Source organism: Capra hircus, chromosome 23 (assembly GCF_001704415.2).
Source record: "Capra hircus breed San Clemente chromosome 23, ASM170441v1, whole genome shotgun sequence".
Classification (NCBI taxonomy): Eukaryota; Metazoa; Chordata; class Mammalia; order Artiodactyla; family Bovidae; genus Capra; species Capra hircus.
In genome coordinates this window covers 38672885-38689977 of record NC_030830.1, presented here as the reverse complement: position 1 = coordinate 38689977, position 17093 = coordinate 38672885, and the positions used below count along the sequence as shown (strand labels likewise).

General features: G+C 42.6%; 1 protein-coding gene across 3 annotated transcripts in view; it reads left to right on the top strand.

The window, feature by feature from the left end:
• The window catches only part of MAPK14 (mitogen-activated protein kinase 14), a 72969-nt gene extending 59166 nt beyond the window's left edge, over positions 1–13803 (top strand). The window contains exons 9-12 of one of the 3 annotated variants that reach the window (XM_018038792.1): positions 3050–3129; positions 5577–5655; positions 10277–10450; positions 11427–13803. In XM_018038792.1, the coding sequence (XP_017894281.1) occupies positions 3050–3129; positions 5577–5655; positions 10277–10450; positions 11427–11494 (401 nt within the window). In that variant the 3' untranslated portion in view covers positions 11495–13803. Of the gene's footprint in view, positions 1–3049; positions 3130–5576; positions 5656–10276; positions 10451–11426 lie in introns of those variants that run through there. The other 2 variants (XM_018038791.1, XM_018038793.1) reach the window with 2 other exon arrangements.

The following is a 17093-nucleotide window of genomic DNA, read 5'->3' as shown; positions in this document are numbered from 1 at the left end:
GCCTGCCTGTGTAATTACAAGTTTGAGTACCCTGAGAAAAAGCTTTGGAGCTAATGCCTTCCTGCTTCTAAGCAGGCATTTAGAGAGAAGCCATGGGAATGTGACTCTGGCTTACTTGGGCTTACTTGGTCATTTCCTTGGGCCACAGGCATGAGAGAAACTAGGAAAGCCCAGTCTTTCTCCCTTTTCCCATCTGTCTGCTGCCAGGCAGTTGGATAAAAGGGAAAAAGAGCTGTGAAGCCAAGCTCCAGCTGTGCCTTCTGGATTCTCCTCGCAGTGTTTCCGACTGAAGGATTCCTTTGCCCTGTTGGAAAGACTGCTGGGTAGCCAGAGGCAGGCTTTTCATTGGTTTCATTTACTTATTTAAGATGAGGAAGCAGAAGCACAGGAAGACTGGGACTTGCCCAAGTCACGCACTGAGTCACTTGACAGAGCTGAGTTTACATCCCAGATGTTCTGATAACATGTTCTAAACTTTAATCTCATCCGATTGCACACTGTTTTGAAAGTCATTGTCAGTTATTGACCAGAGTGTCAGCCAGAAGGAGTGTTTTCTTTTTGCTTTTTGAAATGCAGGAGCTGGATTGGAGTGAACCAAAGAAGAGATGAGACGATGCTTAGAGAGGATGGTGCCTTTCTGTTTTAAATGCTTTTGCTTAGAAAGATTGTCTAATAGAGAGGACACAGGGGCAAGGGAGAGAGCTCAGTTTATTACTGAAGAGTGCTCATGAGACTGAGACAGCAAATGCCTCCTCTGTCTGGAGATGTCCACTAGCAGCTCTTTCTCAGTCTTCTCACCCACCCTTAGCCATCTGCCCTATAGATATGTGCTGTTAGAAGAAAAAGGGTGGGTTTAAAATGATAGTATTTACCTGTTGTAATCCATTTTTTATGTGAAATAGGGTGCATCATACATTTCAACATCTCTTGCATAGAGTTGAGCATAATAAAATTGAGTATCAGAATACAGAAGTTAAATAACACTGCATTGAGTATAGGGATAAGAAAATGTGGGGTTTTTTCTCCTACATAGTTACAGTGAGTGCATAAAAAGTAATCTAAACATGGAGATTAATTTGATGTTAGTAATACTGCTCAAGTACCAGTTTATCTTAGAAGCACATGATGTGTGAAACATGATGTCTACATAGCAAAGCCAAGTGAGTAAAATTGTTTAAAGCTTTTCAACATGAAAAGAAAAACATATTAGTGAAGGAATATAGTAAACAGAGAGAGCCAATAGGTATTTTCCTTACTCCTGAAAAGTAGTGAAGTGATGCGATTATTATTTATTGATGGAATTCAGTCAGTAAATACTAGGACATTCTGAGTAAGAGAGTACAGTAATAGTTGGACTGACTGAGAACAAGTTAGCATGTGCCATGAAAAAAGGGGTAATGAGTCATGATGGGTGTCCAGAGAATATTTTTTGGTTGGTGACCCAATACCTAAAGTAATCAGTGAAAGGACAAAAATAAAAAATAAATCATGTGAAGAAAACAAAAGCCCTTTCACTGACTCACTCTCAAAATTTTTGCTGAAAATATTCCTGAACTCCTGACAAAAATGGGATATAATAACCTATTTGACTAAAGAAGACCAAAAAAAACACCACGGAAATGTACAGACCAAGTTATTGTTCATAGAAAAGAGAGAGATGGCAGGATTTTACCATTTTAAAACCCAGCTGATACTACTATTGCTGGTTTAGTTCGTGACCCCCTTTTGTTTTTCTCTCAGCATGCAGAGTACTCTTTTGTTATGTAATTTGTTGAGAGGTAAACCTGAATTTATTGAGAATGTGTTAGAAGAACTTCACACCATCTTTTGGATTTGCTGGCCTATCTTTGGGCCAGGAAGCGTGAGAGGCAGGGTGGAGCCGTGGCTCCAGCTCTTTCCTAACAGCCAGCCTTAAACATGTGTTTGTAGTAATCTGACCACTAAGGAATTTAAGTTCTGAGGATGAGCTCAACTGGAAAGATCATTGAGAGAAGCCACAAAGAAGTGAAATTATGTGATTATGGTACTTACTGAAAATGGTGCTACAAGAGAAGGAGGGAATTAATAAATACCAAGAAAGGGAATATCGAAAGGTCTTTATTAGGCTGAGCATTTTAAAAATCGCACCACTCTGCTTTAACAGCAACACATGATAAGCTAACAGTTCTTGTGGTTGTTAAAATTGATGGGCCAGCTGAAAGAGAGCAGGTTAGAGTGCAGCGTACCTACATCTGCGTACATTTGGAAAACCTCAGCGTTCTGCCTTTGTCAGAGCAGATACTCACAGTGTTTTGCCAGCTTCCTCCCGGATGTTTTTTGAGCGAAGTCAGTCTGTTCACCTGTTAAAGAGGCTTGTAGGAGAAATCATTGTGGCATGCTGTAATACCGTCAGCAGCTGTGACTTCTGTTTTGTCTCTGCTGTTAGCTTCTCATTTTCCCCCACTTCCCCTTCACTTACCACTGTGTGTTTGTGGCATGTATTTTAAAAGTATCACTAACTACTGTCCTTGAAGCTTGGCCTTGCGTGTCAACACACATACCACCTTGGTCTTACATTAGGAGGGGTGGTATTTTAGAGAATCACCAGAACCTGTGCCACAGAAATTTAACCTGTACTTGAAATGGTTACACTGGACATTTTATTTTGTCTGAAGTTGAATCAAAATGTTCTGAATCTTCTTCATTTATCCCACAAGCAAACAGGTTGTGGCCATCAGTACTCGAAAACAGTTCTCTGGCTGGCATCCCAGATCAAGGGGCAGTCTCTTTCCAGGGAGCGTAAATATTTAATGTTAAAGATAATGCTAAAACCAAAAAAAAGTTTTTCTTCTGCACTTGGCCCATCACTGGCTCCACGGCTACTAACTCTCACGCCGTTCACAGATGCATGCTTTCACATGCAGCCTTGGCTCTACCCGGGTTGGGTGGGGTGGGTGGGAATAGATTTTTTGTTTGGGGGTGGCTTTTTGGCCTTTTCTAAAACTTTTTGAGTTGAAAGTTGTTTTTTTGCACTGTATGCTTAACAATGCCCTTGACTAGGCATCTTAAGATATTAACCAGCTTCAGCAGATTATGCGTCTGACGGGGACTCCCCCTGCTTATCTCATTAACAGGATGCCAAGCCATGAGGTGAGAACAAATTGACTGTGCAGGAGTATCTAATTCAGAAGGCCACATTCGCATTTTATTGCCACTGTATAACCAACACAGATTGTAACGTCACTGAATGTTTGCATGCTCCCCTAGGGCGACTAAGGCAAAGACTGCCTATGTGCTATTACAACACTTGACGTTTGGGATTAAAATGTCACCCAGTCCTGTGAATGGAGAATATAATGTATAGGCTTGTACCTAGAAAATGATGTTATTTATGAATTTAGTGCTCAAGAGGAGGTTTGTGTTTTCCTAGGGTCCTATGCTTATAGTCAGGGTTATGCTACCATCAAATAATTTTTAACTGGAGGTGTATTAACTGAAGGCCGTTAGCATGTTTTCCTATTTATCCATTGTCTTAATGACCAAAAGAAGAGCCTTTATTTAAAAACACCTATAAACTATCTAATGCTGAAAAGTTCTATATTTAAGATAAAATATGCAAATAACGTAGAAAACTATGAACACTTAGCGTTGGGTGCCTTTTTTTTTAACAAAGCTTGACTGCTTAATATAAGTCTCCTTTTACCATCAGAGGTGATTGGGACACTTCTTTGTAAGATGTCCTTAATCTTTCTGGGAATCAGATTGGCCACATGGCTTTATTCAGATAGTCTTCTTATCTATCTTATCAGAGGTAAGACTGTTCTCTGTATGACGTGGTCTCTCTCACTTCTGTTTTCCCTTTCTTCTTTTATCTACATGCTCAAGTAGGAAGGGATAACAGGCTTGTCAGTAGTTCAGTTCCTAGAGCTTTCTTTTCAAATTGAAATGATTCTCAGCTGCTTCTCAAAGTGGGCCTCTCCTGTTTGCTCTGCACACAGTGTTTAAGAAGGTGAAGTTATTAAGAGGAACAAACTACTATGTACAAAAGAAAGCTACAAGGATAGGAAATACAGCATAACTCTACATGGAATATAATTTATAAGAAGTCTGAATCACTGTTATAGACCTGAAACTAGTATTATATATATAAATATTAGAGAACTAATTTATATGTAAATTTTAAAGAATTTAAAAAGATGAAGTTGCCATAGCAGCTAGAACTTTTTCTAACGTTGTTATGTGTGTGTATATACATACATACATAAATATACATGTATACCTTTACTGTTGAGCTGTATTAAAAACAGGAATTTCAAGGAGGTAGTTTAGATTTAAAGAAGTTTCACCTCAGCTACTTGGACTGATCGTGAGATTTTTTTTCTTTGACACAGGGAAGGTCATAGATTTTATAGCTAATACCTGAAGCATGCAGTTATGAACCATTTGTATTGATATGATTATTCCCAAGACCAGTTTTTATTTTTGCCTTTATTAAGAGCTATCAGTCCTTGAAAGTATTTTAGCACCTTGAGTTCCTTAGAATAAAGTCCAGAAATTATCAAGTTGAAACATCCTTAGAAAACGAGAGCAGGCTTTCCTTTCTAAAGGCAACAGTGATAGCAGCTGGTGTTTATTTGAGCTCTGCCTCTGAACCCAAGTGCAGCGCTAAGGAGGGTATTGGTTTGTTATCTCAAGTCCTCCCTTCAGCCCTTTGAGGTTAGCACTGTTGTTAATCCCACTTCATAGATGAAGAACTAAAGACTTAAAAGAGAGTAAGTAATTCAAGTCTGTCCCACCCCAAGAACCAAACATTATAAAATCTGAATTTGTATATAAATGTTCTTTTGTGTCAAAATTTTACTTGGAAGCTCTCTCACTAGTTTTATCTTGCTTGAGTATCATGATAACCATATGATATAGGCAAGCCAAATACTAGTATCTAATAGTAATACTAATATTTTACAGATGAGGTCATTGATATGCTAGTTAAGACTTGCCCAAGAAGATGTATCTTATAAGTGGTAGGGGAAAGATTTCTGCCTAAGCTGTGTAACTTATAATCCACTATTCTTTATTGCTCAGACCTCTTAGCATAATATAAAGCTTATGTTTATTTCCTTGTTACCAAAAATATTTTAACAAGGTTTAATATTGACATCCTTTTAATATACTAAGCGTCCCTGCTGAGATCAGCTCATCAAAAGATGGTTGATCTTAGACTTTCTTTGGGAATACTAAACCCTATGCCAACTTCAGCTTTTTTAGGAGGACTGTCTCAGGAAGGGCTACTTCTTAGATATCTTGGCCTCATCGTTTTAAACTTCCTGTGACCAGAATGCTGATGAAAGGGAACTTAGCTGGTTAGCACTTTTGTTCATTTGAAATTTTAACTGAGAGCAGGAATAAATAAAGATGATGATGGTAAATAAGAAGGTTAGGATGGCAGTGAGAAGTCTGTGATGAATAGCAACAACATTCGTAAACACTGAAGCCAGCAGACTTTGTCAGTTAACACTTGCTCTATGACAGGACCAGGAATCTTTGAAAGCAGTAAAAATATTGAACAAAGCCATTTTTGAAAACCCTTTGTTTTACAGGCAAGAAACTACATTCAGTCTTTGACCCAGATGCCGAAGATGAACTTTGCAAATGTATTTATTGGTGCCAATCCCTTGGGTAAGTTGACTGTATCCTTGTCTTGTGGATATTGAATTGGCTGTGACATAAGTTAGGGATCCTTTTGACTAACATCACACTGTTACTTAAATCTCAGAAGGTGATAAATAGTGCTGTGTTATCCATGTTTTACTGTCAGGTTGTTTATCTCATGACGTGCTTATATCATAAATATATGATCACAGAATTTGATGGGGGAAATAAGCAGGAACAGTGAAGAAAGGAGAGAAAGCAAGGGGAACGCTGGGAGAAGAGACCGAGCGACATGGAAGAGAAGCAGAGGGAAGCCTGTGACTCGGTGGCCACTGCCGCTGTTGCCGGTATCTGCGCTGAGGCTGGAAACAGCTGAAGCACAGAGGGTGGTTGGCGGCCCCACTCTGGCACCCTGCAGTGTGGCGCCCCCTGCCTGCAGCTCCCCAGTGCTGCAGAGCCTGTCGCCCTCACGTCCTTTTTCCTTCCCCTTCCTCTGTTGCCTTCAGACACCTAGCCGTTTGCGTCCTTTTCCCTTCCCCTTCCTCTGTTGCCTTCAGACACCTAGCCATTCTCTCTTCTTCGTGAAGCTTTGAAGAATGGCTCCATCTTCCTTCCTATCACCACCATTTCCAGGATCTTTGGCAAAGGGGCATGACAGTGGCAGCTGCAGGATGTGTACTGCCTTGGCTGAAAAGGAGCTGCTTCGTTCCTTAAAACTGGGGGCTGGTGTGTACTTCTTTTGGTCCCCAAAAGTGGCGTTGCCTGAGGTTCTAATCTCCTGACTCTAGGAAAAGAGGAGGGACAGTGCTCTCCAAAGAAAGGCAGTGCCAAAGAACATTCAAACCACGGTACGGCTGAGCTCATTTCACATACTAGGAAGGTTATGGTCAAAATCACACAAGCTAGGCTTCAGCAGTACGCAAACTAAGAACTTCTAGGTGGACAAGCTGGGTTCAGAAAACACAGAGGAACTGGAGATTAAATTGCCAACATTCATTGGATCCTGGAGAAAACAAGAGGATTCCAGTAAAACATGTACTTTCTACTTCATTGACTATGCTAAAGCCTCTTTGATTGTGTGGATCTCAACAAACCATGGGAAATTCTTAAAGAGATGGGAATACCAGACCACCTTACCTGTCTCCTGAGAAACCTGTATGCAATTCAAGAAGCACCCGTTAGAACCAGATATGGAACAAATGACTGGTTCAAAATTAAAGAGTATGACAAGTCTGTATATTGTCACCCTGCTTATTTAACTTCCATGCAGAGTACATCATGCAAAATGCCAGGCTGGATGAATCCTAAAAGCTGGAATTCAAAGATTGCCCAGAGAAGTAATCAACAGCCTCCGAGATGCAGATGTTGCCACTCTAATGGCAGAAAGTGACGAGGAGCTAAAGAGCCTCTTAGTGAGGGTGAAAGAAGAAGGTGGAGAAGCTGGCTTGAAACTCAGCATTCAAAAAGCTAAGATCATGGCATCTTGTCCCATTATTTCCTGGCAGATAGGAGTGGAAACAGTAGCAGGTTTTATTTTCTTAGGCTCCAAAATCACTGTGGACTGTGGCTGCAGCCGTGAAATTAAAAGATGCTTACTCCTTAGAAGAACAGCTGTGACAAACCTGGACACTATATTAAAAAGCAGAGATGTCACTTTGCCAACAAAGACCCGTATAGTCAAAGCTATGGTTTTTCCAGTAGTCAAGTACAGATGTGAGAGTTGGACTGTAAAGAAAGCTGAGTGCCAAAGAATTGATGCTTTTGAACTGTGGTGTTGGAGAAGATTTTGAGAGTCCCTTGGCCTTCAAGGAGATCCAGCCAGTCCATCCTAAAGGAAATCAGTCCTGAGTATTCATTGGAAGGACTGATGCTGAAGCTCCAATATTCTGGCCACCTGATGCAAAGAACCAACTCTTTAGAAAAGCCCCTGATGCTGGGAAAGGTTGAAGGCCAAAGGAGAAGGGGGCAGCAGAGGATGAGAAGGTTAGATAGCATCACCAACTCAATGGACATGAACTTGAGCAAACTCCAGGAGATAGTAGAGGACAGAGGAGTCTGACCTGCTGTAGTCACAGTCGGACACAGCTTAGGGACTGAACAACAGCAACATAGAAAAATCAGACATGGCCCTCCCTGTGACGAGAGTGGAGCAGTGCTGTGATAACAGAACAGTCAACCTTCTTATTTTTCTGATCTTAGTAGTATGGTTTTAAATCTCGGTTTCGGTCATGCCTCTGCTTAAGGGTCCCAGCAGCTGTGCCTCGGGTTTAGTTTCATCCTTCTGAGAGCTGACGACAGCCTCTTCAGAAGTTGGAGTGAAGGCTAAGTGGCTTTACCTTTCTAAGTACTCTACCCACAGTGATTGCTGAAGAGCGGTTTAGTGTTCCTATGATAATTCTTACAATAGCAGAGATGCTCATGCTCGGAAGTGTTGAGCTTGTCGGTCTTGTAGATGGAGAATGTGTCAGGGCTCAGCTGGATCACTCTCATGTCTAAGAATAAATCCACATACTCATCAAGGGTATACAGAATTCTGCCAGGGTTGGTTTGGGTCTGTATCTGCCCTGGTTTGCTCTCACCGGCTTTGTATGATTTATTTATACTGTATTATCTAGTTCAAGGGTCTGTGAGAAGCTCTCTTTGAGTCATTAAGTACTGTAGCATATTAGGAAATTATGTTGTAAGCTGGTAGCTTCCTTGTCTGTCATTCTGTTATGAATTTTTTCATCATCTCAGCTTATGGTTTAGACATGGCAATGCTCACTGTTTGATTTCCTGATGGTTGGCTCAAAACAATTTGTTCATTCATTCTTCTAGGGAAGGGGGGATATGTGTGTCCAGCAGTTTATTGGGGTCACTTTCATCCCGATAAGCATCCCCCTTCTCTGGAATCGTGACATTTAATCATTCAAGAAAGCTGGATACCACTTAGCACTGTAGACTGCCAGTGAGCTGAAGGAGGCTTTGGGCCACCTGCTGCCCAGCATTGCAGTTCTCAGTATTTAGACAGACCTATCAGTCCACTGCCAAATGCTGGCGTCGTATAGAGTCTCTTCTTACAGGCAGAACATGGTGTAACCTGACCAGGAACTCATGCCCAGCATGTTAACCCAGCAGGAATACACCAACAGTGTAAATACTGACAGCCCTCTTTTGACCATCACTGACTTCATGTTTCACCATTATTCTCAAAACATGAAGTAAAACTTAAGTTGCTGTTTGATGTGTATGTATTTGTATCTGTCAAGGTCTTAGAGGAATCTTTTTCTTAACCTTGATCTTATTTATCGAGGTGTTATGAGGACATGGTTCATTTTACCCTGCGGTGGCAAAGACTCATCATATGATTGAGATAGCACCTGATGAGGTTATTGTTTCTAAGAAGAGAATATATGTCTAGGCAATTTTCCGAGGGCTTTAAGGTGTAAACTTATGAACTTGACACAGAAATATTCACTTTGTTACTGTATTCCTTGGAAACCCACATTTCTCTTTTGGAAGAAATTCAACTCTGGAATTGAGCCTGAAGGATGGGGATCTTTTACAGCCTCCAGCATACACAGTGTGGATCTCTTCAGGAAAAGGACCCCCCCCTCCACTTCACTACCCATCCTTGCCCTCTCCCACATTTAAAGAACAAACAAGAATTTGCAAAGCCACAAATGCCTTTGCTTCACAAAAGTGATAACTGTGGTCATTTATTATTTGTCCTCCCAGGTGCTACCATTCTGAAACTCAAAACATCATCATTTATAGAAATTAGATGGGGAAGAAAAAAAAAAACCACGATTCTGTGACCGCCCCGCCCCCAGCTAATGAAATAGTTGCTGGGAAGGAAGATCAATGGATGCTGAAAGCTATAAGTGAAAGAAACTGATACTCGCCTAGTACTGACAGGGTGCTTGCTTAAGGCGAAACAGAAACAGCTTAACCCAGTGATCAAATTCAGCATCACTATTAATGGGACAGATGGCCTTAATGTACCATTAAGTACACAGCATCACCTATGAAGTATTCTTGCCAAAAATGTTTAACCCAATTCTTACCAACTTTTAGATTAACCAGGGTTTTCAGGAAATACAGGGGATAGAGGAAAACAAGGGTACAGATAACATGATAGCACAAGACAGTTTTGTGGGGAGTCTTTTCAGGTCAAAGCTAGGAAAAATGGGGGTGAGAGGCAGGGGCGATTATTCTAGAAATAGAAGAGACTAAGGAAACTCAACAAAATGCAATACATGGTCCTTAATTGGATCCTGGCTTGAAGAAGTTACTAGATAAAAATCACCTTTAAGATAATTGAAGAAAGCTCAGTGTGACCTGGATTTTAGATGATGTTTGGGAATTATATATTTTTCAGATGTAATTATGATTGTATAGGAAGCCATCTCTATGGTGAAATATTTATAGGTGAAATTGCATGTCTGTAATTTTATTTTAAAATGATTCAGTAAAAAATGTATGTATATATAGATAAAGATATAAAGTAAGTAAAAAAGTAAAATATAAATAGTATATCTCAGAGCAGATACTTTGGAGAATGTTTGGGTATGAAGGATCGAAACTCTGTGTTTGCTTAATAAGGCATAGATTTTTGGTAATGTGTTAAAACCTCTTCTCTTTTCCTTCCCGTCTGTGGTATTGCCAGCTGTCGACCTGCTGGAGAAGATGCTTGTATTGGACTCAGATAAGAGAATTACAGCGGCGCAGGCCCTTGCGCACGCCTACTTTGCCCAGTACCACGATCCTGATGACGAGCCAGTGGCTGATCCTTACGACCAGTCTTTCGAAAGCAGGGACCTCCTTATAGACGAATGGAAAAGTAAGTCATAGCAGGGTGAACATCTGTCTACCTTTTTGAGATCCTAGCTTTAAAAATCTTTCCTAGGTGAGCCACTAACCAAAAGCTGTGAGGGTGGGGGGAGTTTTTTCTGGTTGTATCCAACGCGTTAAAACTTGCAGTGGGGGTCTCTTCCGTGGAATGAGTGTGTTCCTCTGTTGTAGATGACGCCCCTCTGGACCTTTGAGATGCTTCTGTCTGGTCTGATTTTGTGCACAGCCCCTCACGTCTGCATAGAGCTTTGAGGTTCTCAGAATTTCTGCATTTATACTATCTCTTTGAGCTAAGTAGGGATTAGGGAATTTTTACAGCTTTGCAAACAACAGAATTTTACAAACAATGAAGAGCATTTATATCTTATCTCTTAGCTTAGACCTAGTTAAGGATACGGCCAGAAATGGAACCCAGGTCTCCTAGACCCAGTCACATATTCTTTTCATAAAACACAAATCCAGAACTTGAGTTAAATCCCAAAGCCAGGATTATCTGTTGCTGTAGCATGTGGGGGACTTCCCTGTGGCTCAGCTGGTAAAGGATCCGCCTGCAATGCGGGAGACGTGGGTTCAGTCCCTGGGTTGGGAAGATCCCCTGGAGAAGGGAAAGGCTACCCCCTCCAGTATTCTGGCCTGGAGAATTTCATGGACCGTATAGTCCATGGGGTCGCAAAGAGTCAGACACGACTGAACGACTTTTTACATTTCCCAAATAATTGGTTTGCTACTCTTAAGTATCTTCTCCAGAGAGCTTTAAAGAGGAGGCACTGGATGACCCCAAAATTGTTCTTTTATATGCATCCTTGAACTTTTGGGTCATCCCACGTTCACATACAAGCAGTGAGGCCCATTGAACCAGTAGCCTGGACAGGGAGGAAAGGGTCTTGAGCTTAGAAGTTAGGGTGGCTTCCCAGCAAAGTGAAGGTCTAAACTCTCACATCCTGCTTTTCCTTCCTGATTTCTAGGTCTGACCTATGATGAAGTCATCAGCTTTGTGCCGCCACCCCTTGACCAAGAAGAGATGGAGTCTTGAGTGTCTGGTTTCTATTCTGTTGATCCCACTTCACTGTGAGGGGAAGGCCTTTTCATGAGAACTCTCAAAATATCTTTCAAGTGCCTCTTGTTGCAAAGATTTCCTCCGTGGTGGAAGGGGTGTGTGTGTGTGTGTGCGCGCGCGTGCGTGTGTGTGTGTCTGACTTTGTGGGAGGGTAAAACATGATGAGCAAACTATCACAGTGACTCTGTGTGGAGTGACAGATGCTCCGTGGTGGCCTCTGCTTGCTCTTGTTCGTGAGAGGCCGCGAGGCAGGCAAGAGCGGCCACCTTGTATGGTTTGTTAAAAGCAAAGTAAAAAAATATTAAACATCCCAGACCCTGGTCATGCTTTTGCCATCTTGGCCTCTCCTGTGGCCCCGCCTTGATGCTGAGGGTCGGCTTTGGCCACATCCCACGGCGGCAGAGAGAGAAGGCTCACACCTCCTGGCTGCTTCACATGGGCGCCGTCCCTCATTCTCTGTCAGCCGAAAAGGACCAGCCGGCTCCTGTGCACTAGGCTGTGACTAACTTGCTCAGTGTGGTTCTCGGAACTCAACAGGTATACCTGAAACCATTAAATATGTTCGTGCCTTAAAAGGAGAGGAGAGAGTGCGGTTAAGAGAGTGCAGCAGATGAAGTTCTGAGCCAGGCAAGTAGTCAGGATGTCGGGCGGCCACGTGTGAACCCAGAGTAGCCAGGGCGCCTTCGGAGGCACCACGTGTGCGTGTGTGAGCATGCGTGTATGTGCTTCCCTCTCTTCCTCCCTCGCCCCGCCCCCAGGTGTCGTTGCCATTCCTCTGCATACCCCGCCTTCAGTGCAGAGATTTCTTAAGTACTGGCCTCAGTAGTCAGAACCTGGTTGCTGCTGTCAGCGTGCCTCCTGTGTGCTCTTCATTCCTAGCAGAGTGACGATCTGTTTTGCACGTCTTGCTATTTGAGCATGCACAGCTGCTTGTCCTGTTCTCTTTGGGAGGCCCTGGTGCCAGGCAGGTTTGCCAGTGAAGACCTTACGGGTAGTTCCGAACCCATGTCACCTCGGCTGATGCTAAGGGCAGGTGACATCATCCTCTCTTGAGCCCCCAGTACTATTTTGTGTTGAACACCAGTGATAACTCCAGGTGCTTTTGATGTGAAAACTATGAAGAAACGGAACAGATGGATGTATAGCATTTCCATTCTTGCCATCTGGTTTTCAACAAACTATTTTTGGGGAGCCGTCAACCAGGAAAGATCAGGGTTTGTCCCAGGAATATTTTAAGACTTTGGAAAACAAGTCATTCTCTTCACTCCTAGTAACCAATGCTAAGACATGCTGAAAATCAAAGTGAAAAATAAAAGCTCATGAGGCCAGAAACTCCTTTTGCTATCTTTGTCTAAATATGATTATTTTTTAAAAAGTGATGAGGTATCTTTTCCACCCTTCTTTGGAAAAGGGTCTTCTTGGCAGCTCAACATTGACTTCCTGGTCTTGGTTTGGGGAGAAATAAATTTTGTTTCAGAATTTTCTATATGGCAGGAATCCTTTGAGAATGTGATTCCTTTTGATGGGGAGAAAGGGCAAATTATTTTAATATTTTGTATTTTCAACTTTATAAAGATGAAATATCCTCAGGGGTGGAGAAGAGTTGCTTTCATAATTTTCTGAATTTCAGGCACCTTGTGATAGCATAAGGGCCCATATATTTAAGCCTTTTGTGAAAGAAGAAGGTGTAGATCCACCTCCAGTGTTGGCTGTGTGACAGAATCTCATATTTGGGCCGAGATGTTTCCATTTCTCACACAGCACTGCCTGCACTCCAGAGGGACAGGGTAGGACCCCCAAGTCAACTGGAGCAAGAAGGAAGGAGGCAGCTGATGGTGGTCACACCTCACCCAAGATCTGCCCCCTCTTTAAAGGAAAATGAACACAAAGTCCTCATCTCCTTTATATGCAGTTCAAATCCTCATGATCCACAGCAAGATGAACTTTATCAGCCATGTTTTGTTGTAAATGCTAGTGTGATTTCCTACAGAAATACTGCTCTGAATATTTTTTTTCATAAAGGTCTTTGCACATGAGACCATATACATGTTAAGAGGCTGAATGTGCCAGGAGCCCGGACTCAGCTGGAGGAGCCTGTGGAAGAAGAGCTCCTTGTTTTCTGAGCGCAGTGCTCCCATCTCCTGATTTCTCTGAACAGGAAACGAAAGAGAGAATGAAGGAAAATGCCGTCTTATTTGTATTCATGAACTTGGCTGTAATCAGTTATGCCATATAGGATGTCATACAATACCACTGGTTAAAATAAAGCCTATTTTTCAAATTTAGTGAGTTGCTCAAATTTATTGTATTTTCCTCTTGATTGTTATTGTTCAATGCACAATATAGCATTATATCAGTGGTCTTTCAGCTGCCGCCTGGCATATGTTTCTGACAGATCTTAATGTGACTCCTGTAAAATGTAGAAGACATTTATAGAGCTCCTTGTGCAGTTTATAGTGAAGCAGATCAGAGTCTTCAGTGTGGGTGGGAAAAGCAAAGGACAAATAAACAAGATAGCACACTACAGTCTACACTTGGGTGTCAGAGTGGCCTAGGACAGAGGTCAGCACACTGGGGCCCAGGGACCAAATCCAGTCTACCTACCACCTGTTGTGTAGCCCCCTAAAAGTGGGCTTTTTACAGTTTTAAATGGTTGAAGTCAAAAGAAGAACAATATTTTTGTAGCATGTGAAAAATAATGTAAAACTCAAATTCCAGTGTCCATAAATAAAGCTGTATCAGAACACAACCACACATTTGTTTATGTATTGTCTGCGGCTGCTCTTGTGCTACAACAGAGTTGAGTTGTGACAGAGACCGTATGGCCTACAGAGTCTATACACTGTTTACTCGCTGACTCTTCACAGAAGTTTGCTGACCCCGGCCTAGCATTTAAATTTCCTCATCTGAAACATGACGTCTGTTTAAGTATGAATTGTTCTCAGCTCTGACGTTCTCGGACTATCTGTATAGACTTATGCTTTTATTTAAAATTGTAGGGAGAAGTTTGGATGTGTACACTGTTTATAGACTTCTGAGCAAATGTATATGGTGAGTCTTCTGTTGCATGGCCCTTGACCATATTTTTCAAAACTACTGGATTGCATCACAAGATTAAAGAGTCACGAGGTCTCACAGCTGTTCTCAGGGCCTGTATTATGGCGCTTCCTTTCTCAGTCGCCCAGGAATGCTGATGGGGGTCCCAGGGTGGGTCGTGAGGCCCAGCCAGTGAGGATGTGAAAAGTGCAGCTGGGGGTTTTGTCCTGTGCTGTGTTGGTCCTTGACTGGCAGCTGGGAATGATGACAGGGAGAAGAGGCAAACCAGGCACAGGCTCTAGTCCTCATTCTTAACTCCTCCCCCCAGTGACCTAACGAGGGAAGAGAAAAAGGACTCCGTTTTCGCATGTGATACATCAGTCCCTATAAAGAGCAGACCATTGTAGGAAATATTTTGCCTTTCCATACAAAATCAGTGCTGTGACACAGCCTTCCTCCTAGGCTGCTGAGAGCAGAGGGCCTGCTTAGCTCGGGGAGATGGCTGGCACCAGAAAAATTTCACCTAAAAGTGAATCCACTTAAAATGAGGACCAGAGTTTTCATTGTATATGGTGGGGATTGGCGGGCGGAGGGCGGGGGGGGGGGGTGGTTAGGGGAGGAGAGGAAGTCTAATGGGGACTTTCATCATGAAAACTGAACAGAATTATAATAGCTTGTAATTTCAAAAATATTAGAGGATTACATTATTATTTTTTGAGTGAAACCATGTTTAGCATCCTACAGTTTTCTTCCCATCTCATTTTTGCAGCATAATCATAGAGGGAATTTTTTCCAAAATACATGAGATCTGGGACTTCCCTGGCAGTCCAGAGGTTAAGACTCCACGCCTCCACTGTAGGGGGCACAAGTTCAGTTGCTGGAAAAGGAACTAAGATCCTTTACTCTGCTCAACAAGGCCAAAAAAAATTGAGATCTTCCTCAGTTTTCCTGTGGACCTCAATCTCTTGATAGCCACATTGTTCTTTTCTATAAGTGACCATCTTGGTGGTCACCTTATCCCCTCTCCCTTCACTGTTCCCCTGAGTCTGCCGGATCCCGGTTTCCAGTGGCTTTGCTTGAGACTTGAGCAGTTTTCTAGCATTATTCTTCAAGTTCATCAAATCCACTATTTGCAAACTTTCTGATTATTGCAGTTAATCTGTCTTATGTTTGCTGTTTGTCATATGCTTACAGTATGATCAATTAGAGACTCACAAAAAGACTAGAATGGGCACTCGTTGGCTTATCTCATGCAGCCCATACTGGACCGCGCCCAGGTCCCAGCCCCTTCCCCTGCTTCCTTATCATCTGGGATACGCACCTCCGCCCTGTGGAGAGGCAGGCCAGTGAAGGGCTACAGCAGCCACTTTGTTCCCCCCTTCAGGGCTTGCCACAGCTTCATGTCACTCCCCCACCCCTGCCACCGCCCTCCCCCGTGGCACTGCTCTAAAGGCACAGTGCTTTCTGTCTCCTGGTCTTTGTAGGTGATAGTCCCTCTGCCTAGGACCCCTGCCTTCTCCTTCCCTACTCCTCTGGGCTAACTTCCCTGTCACTCCCTCCGTAAACCTTCCCTGAGCATCCCCAAGCTAGGACTAGGCATGCCTTCTGTATGCTTTTTTGGTACTCATCTGCCTTGATCAGGGTGGCACTGATCACACTGCTTTGCCATTGCCTGGTGTCTGTATCACCTGCTCAGGAGAAAAAAACACGAAGCTTAAGGACACAGGCTCTGGAATCAGTCTGCCTGAGTTCAAATCCCACCCTCTCCTCGTGGTACAATCTGGGAAAATTATTTTTCTCTCTGAACTTACCTCACAGGGTCATTGTGAGGATTAAATGAGTTAAAGTATGTAAAACCCTTAGCGTACAGTAAGTGCTCAATAAATGTTAGCCTAGGGCTGTATGTCCTTGAGGGCACAGACTCTTACACACTAGTGTAACCTCACACGGTACCTGACGTACAGTAGGCATCTCATCTTTATTGACTGAGTCAGTGAATGACTGTCATCTTTTAATCACTTGCAAATCATCTTGTCCTCTGTTTCCTGTTTTTAAAACTGCCAGTCCATAGAAGCAAAGACCATCCGAAGAAGAAAAACAAATATGTACAGACTGTCTGCCCTAAGAAACCGTGCTGTATGGAGGTTCCCAGTTTAAGAGACAAGTATTAGAGTTAGTTTCTGATTCTCTTGGCGTCATCTTGCTTGTCGTTCAGGTTGGATGCATAGCAACTTAATGAACTGGAACAATAATCCAAAGGTTATTGAAGATAACTGTTATTGAAGATGGCTGTTGTCCATGATCTAGATAATTTGTTTTCCCATCCATCTGCCACTTTAAAGCAGAAACAACAGGGGCAAAGTAGGGGAATTGGAAGTCCTTAGGGTATCTTGTACCCTCATTCAGCCATTCCACAAACAGCTTTTGGATAAGTTCCACGTATCAGGCACTGAGAACATGGGAAAAAATAAAAGTCAGATTCCTCTTGGAGTTGAGGCTCTACTGGGGTGTAAGCGTCATAAACCATGACTGTACTGCT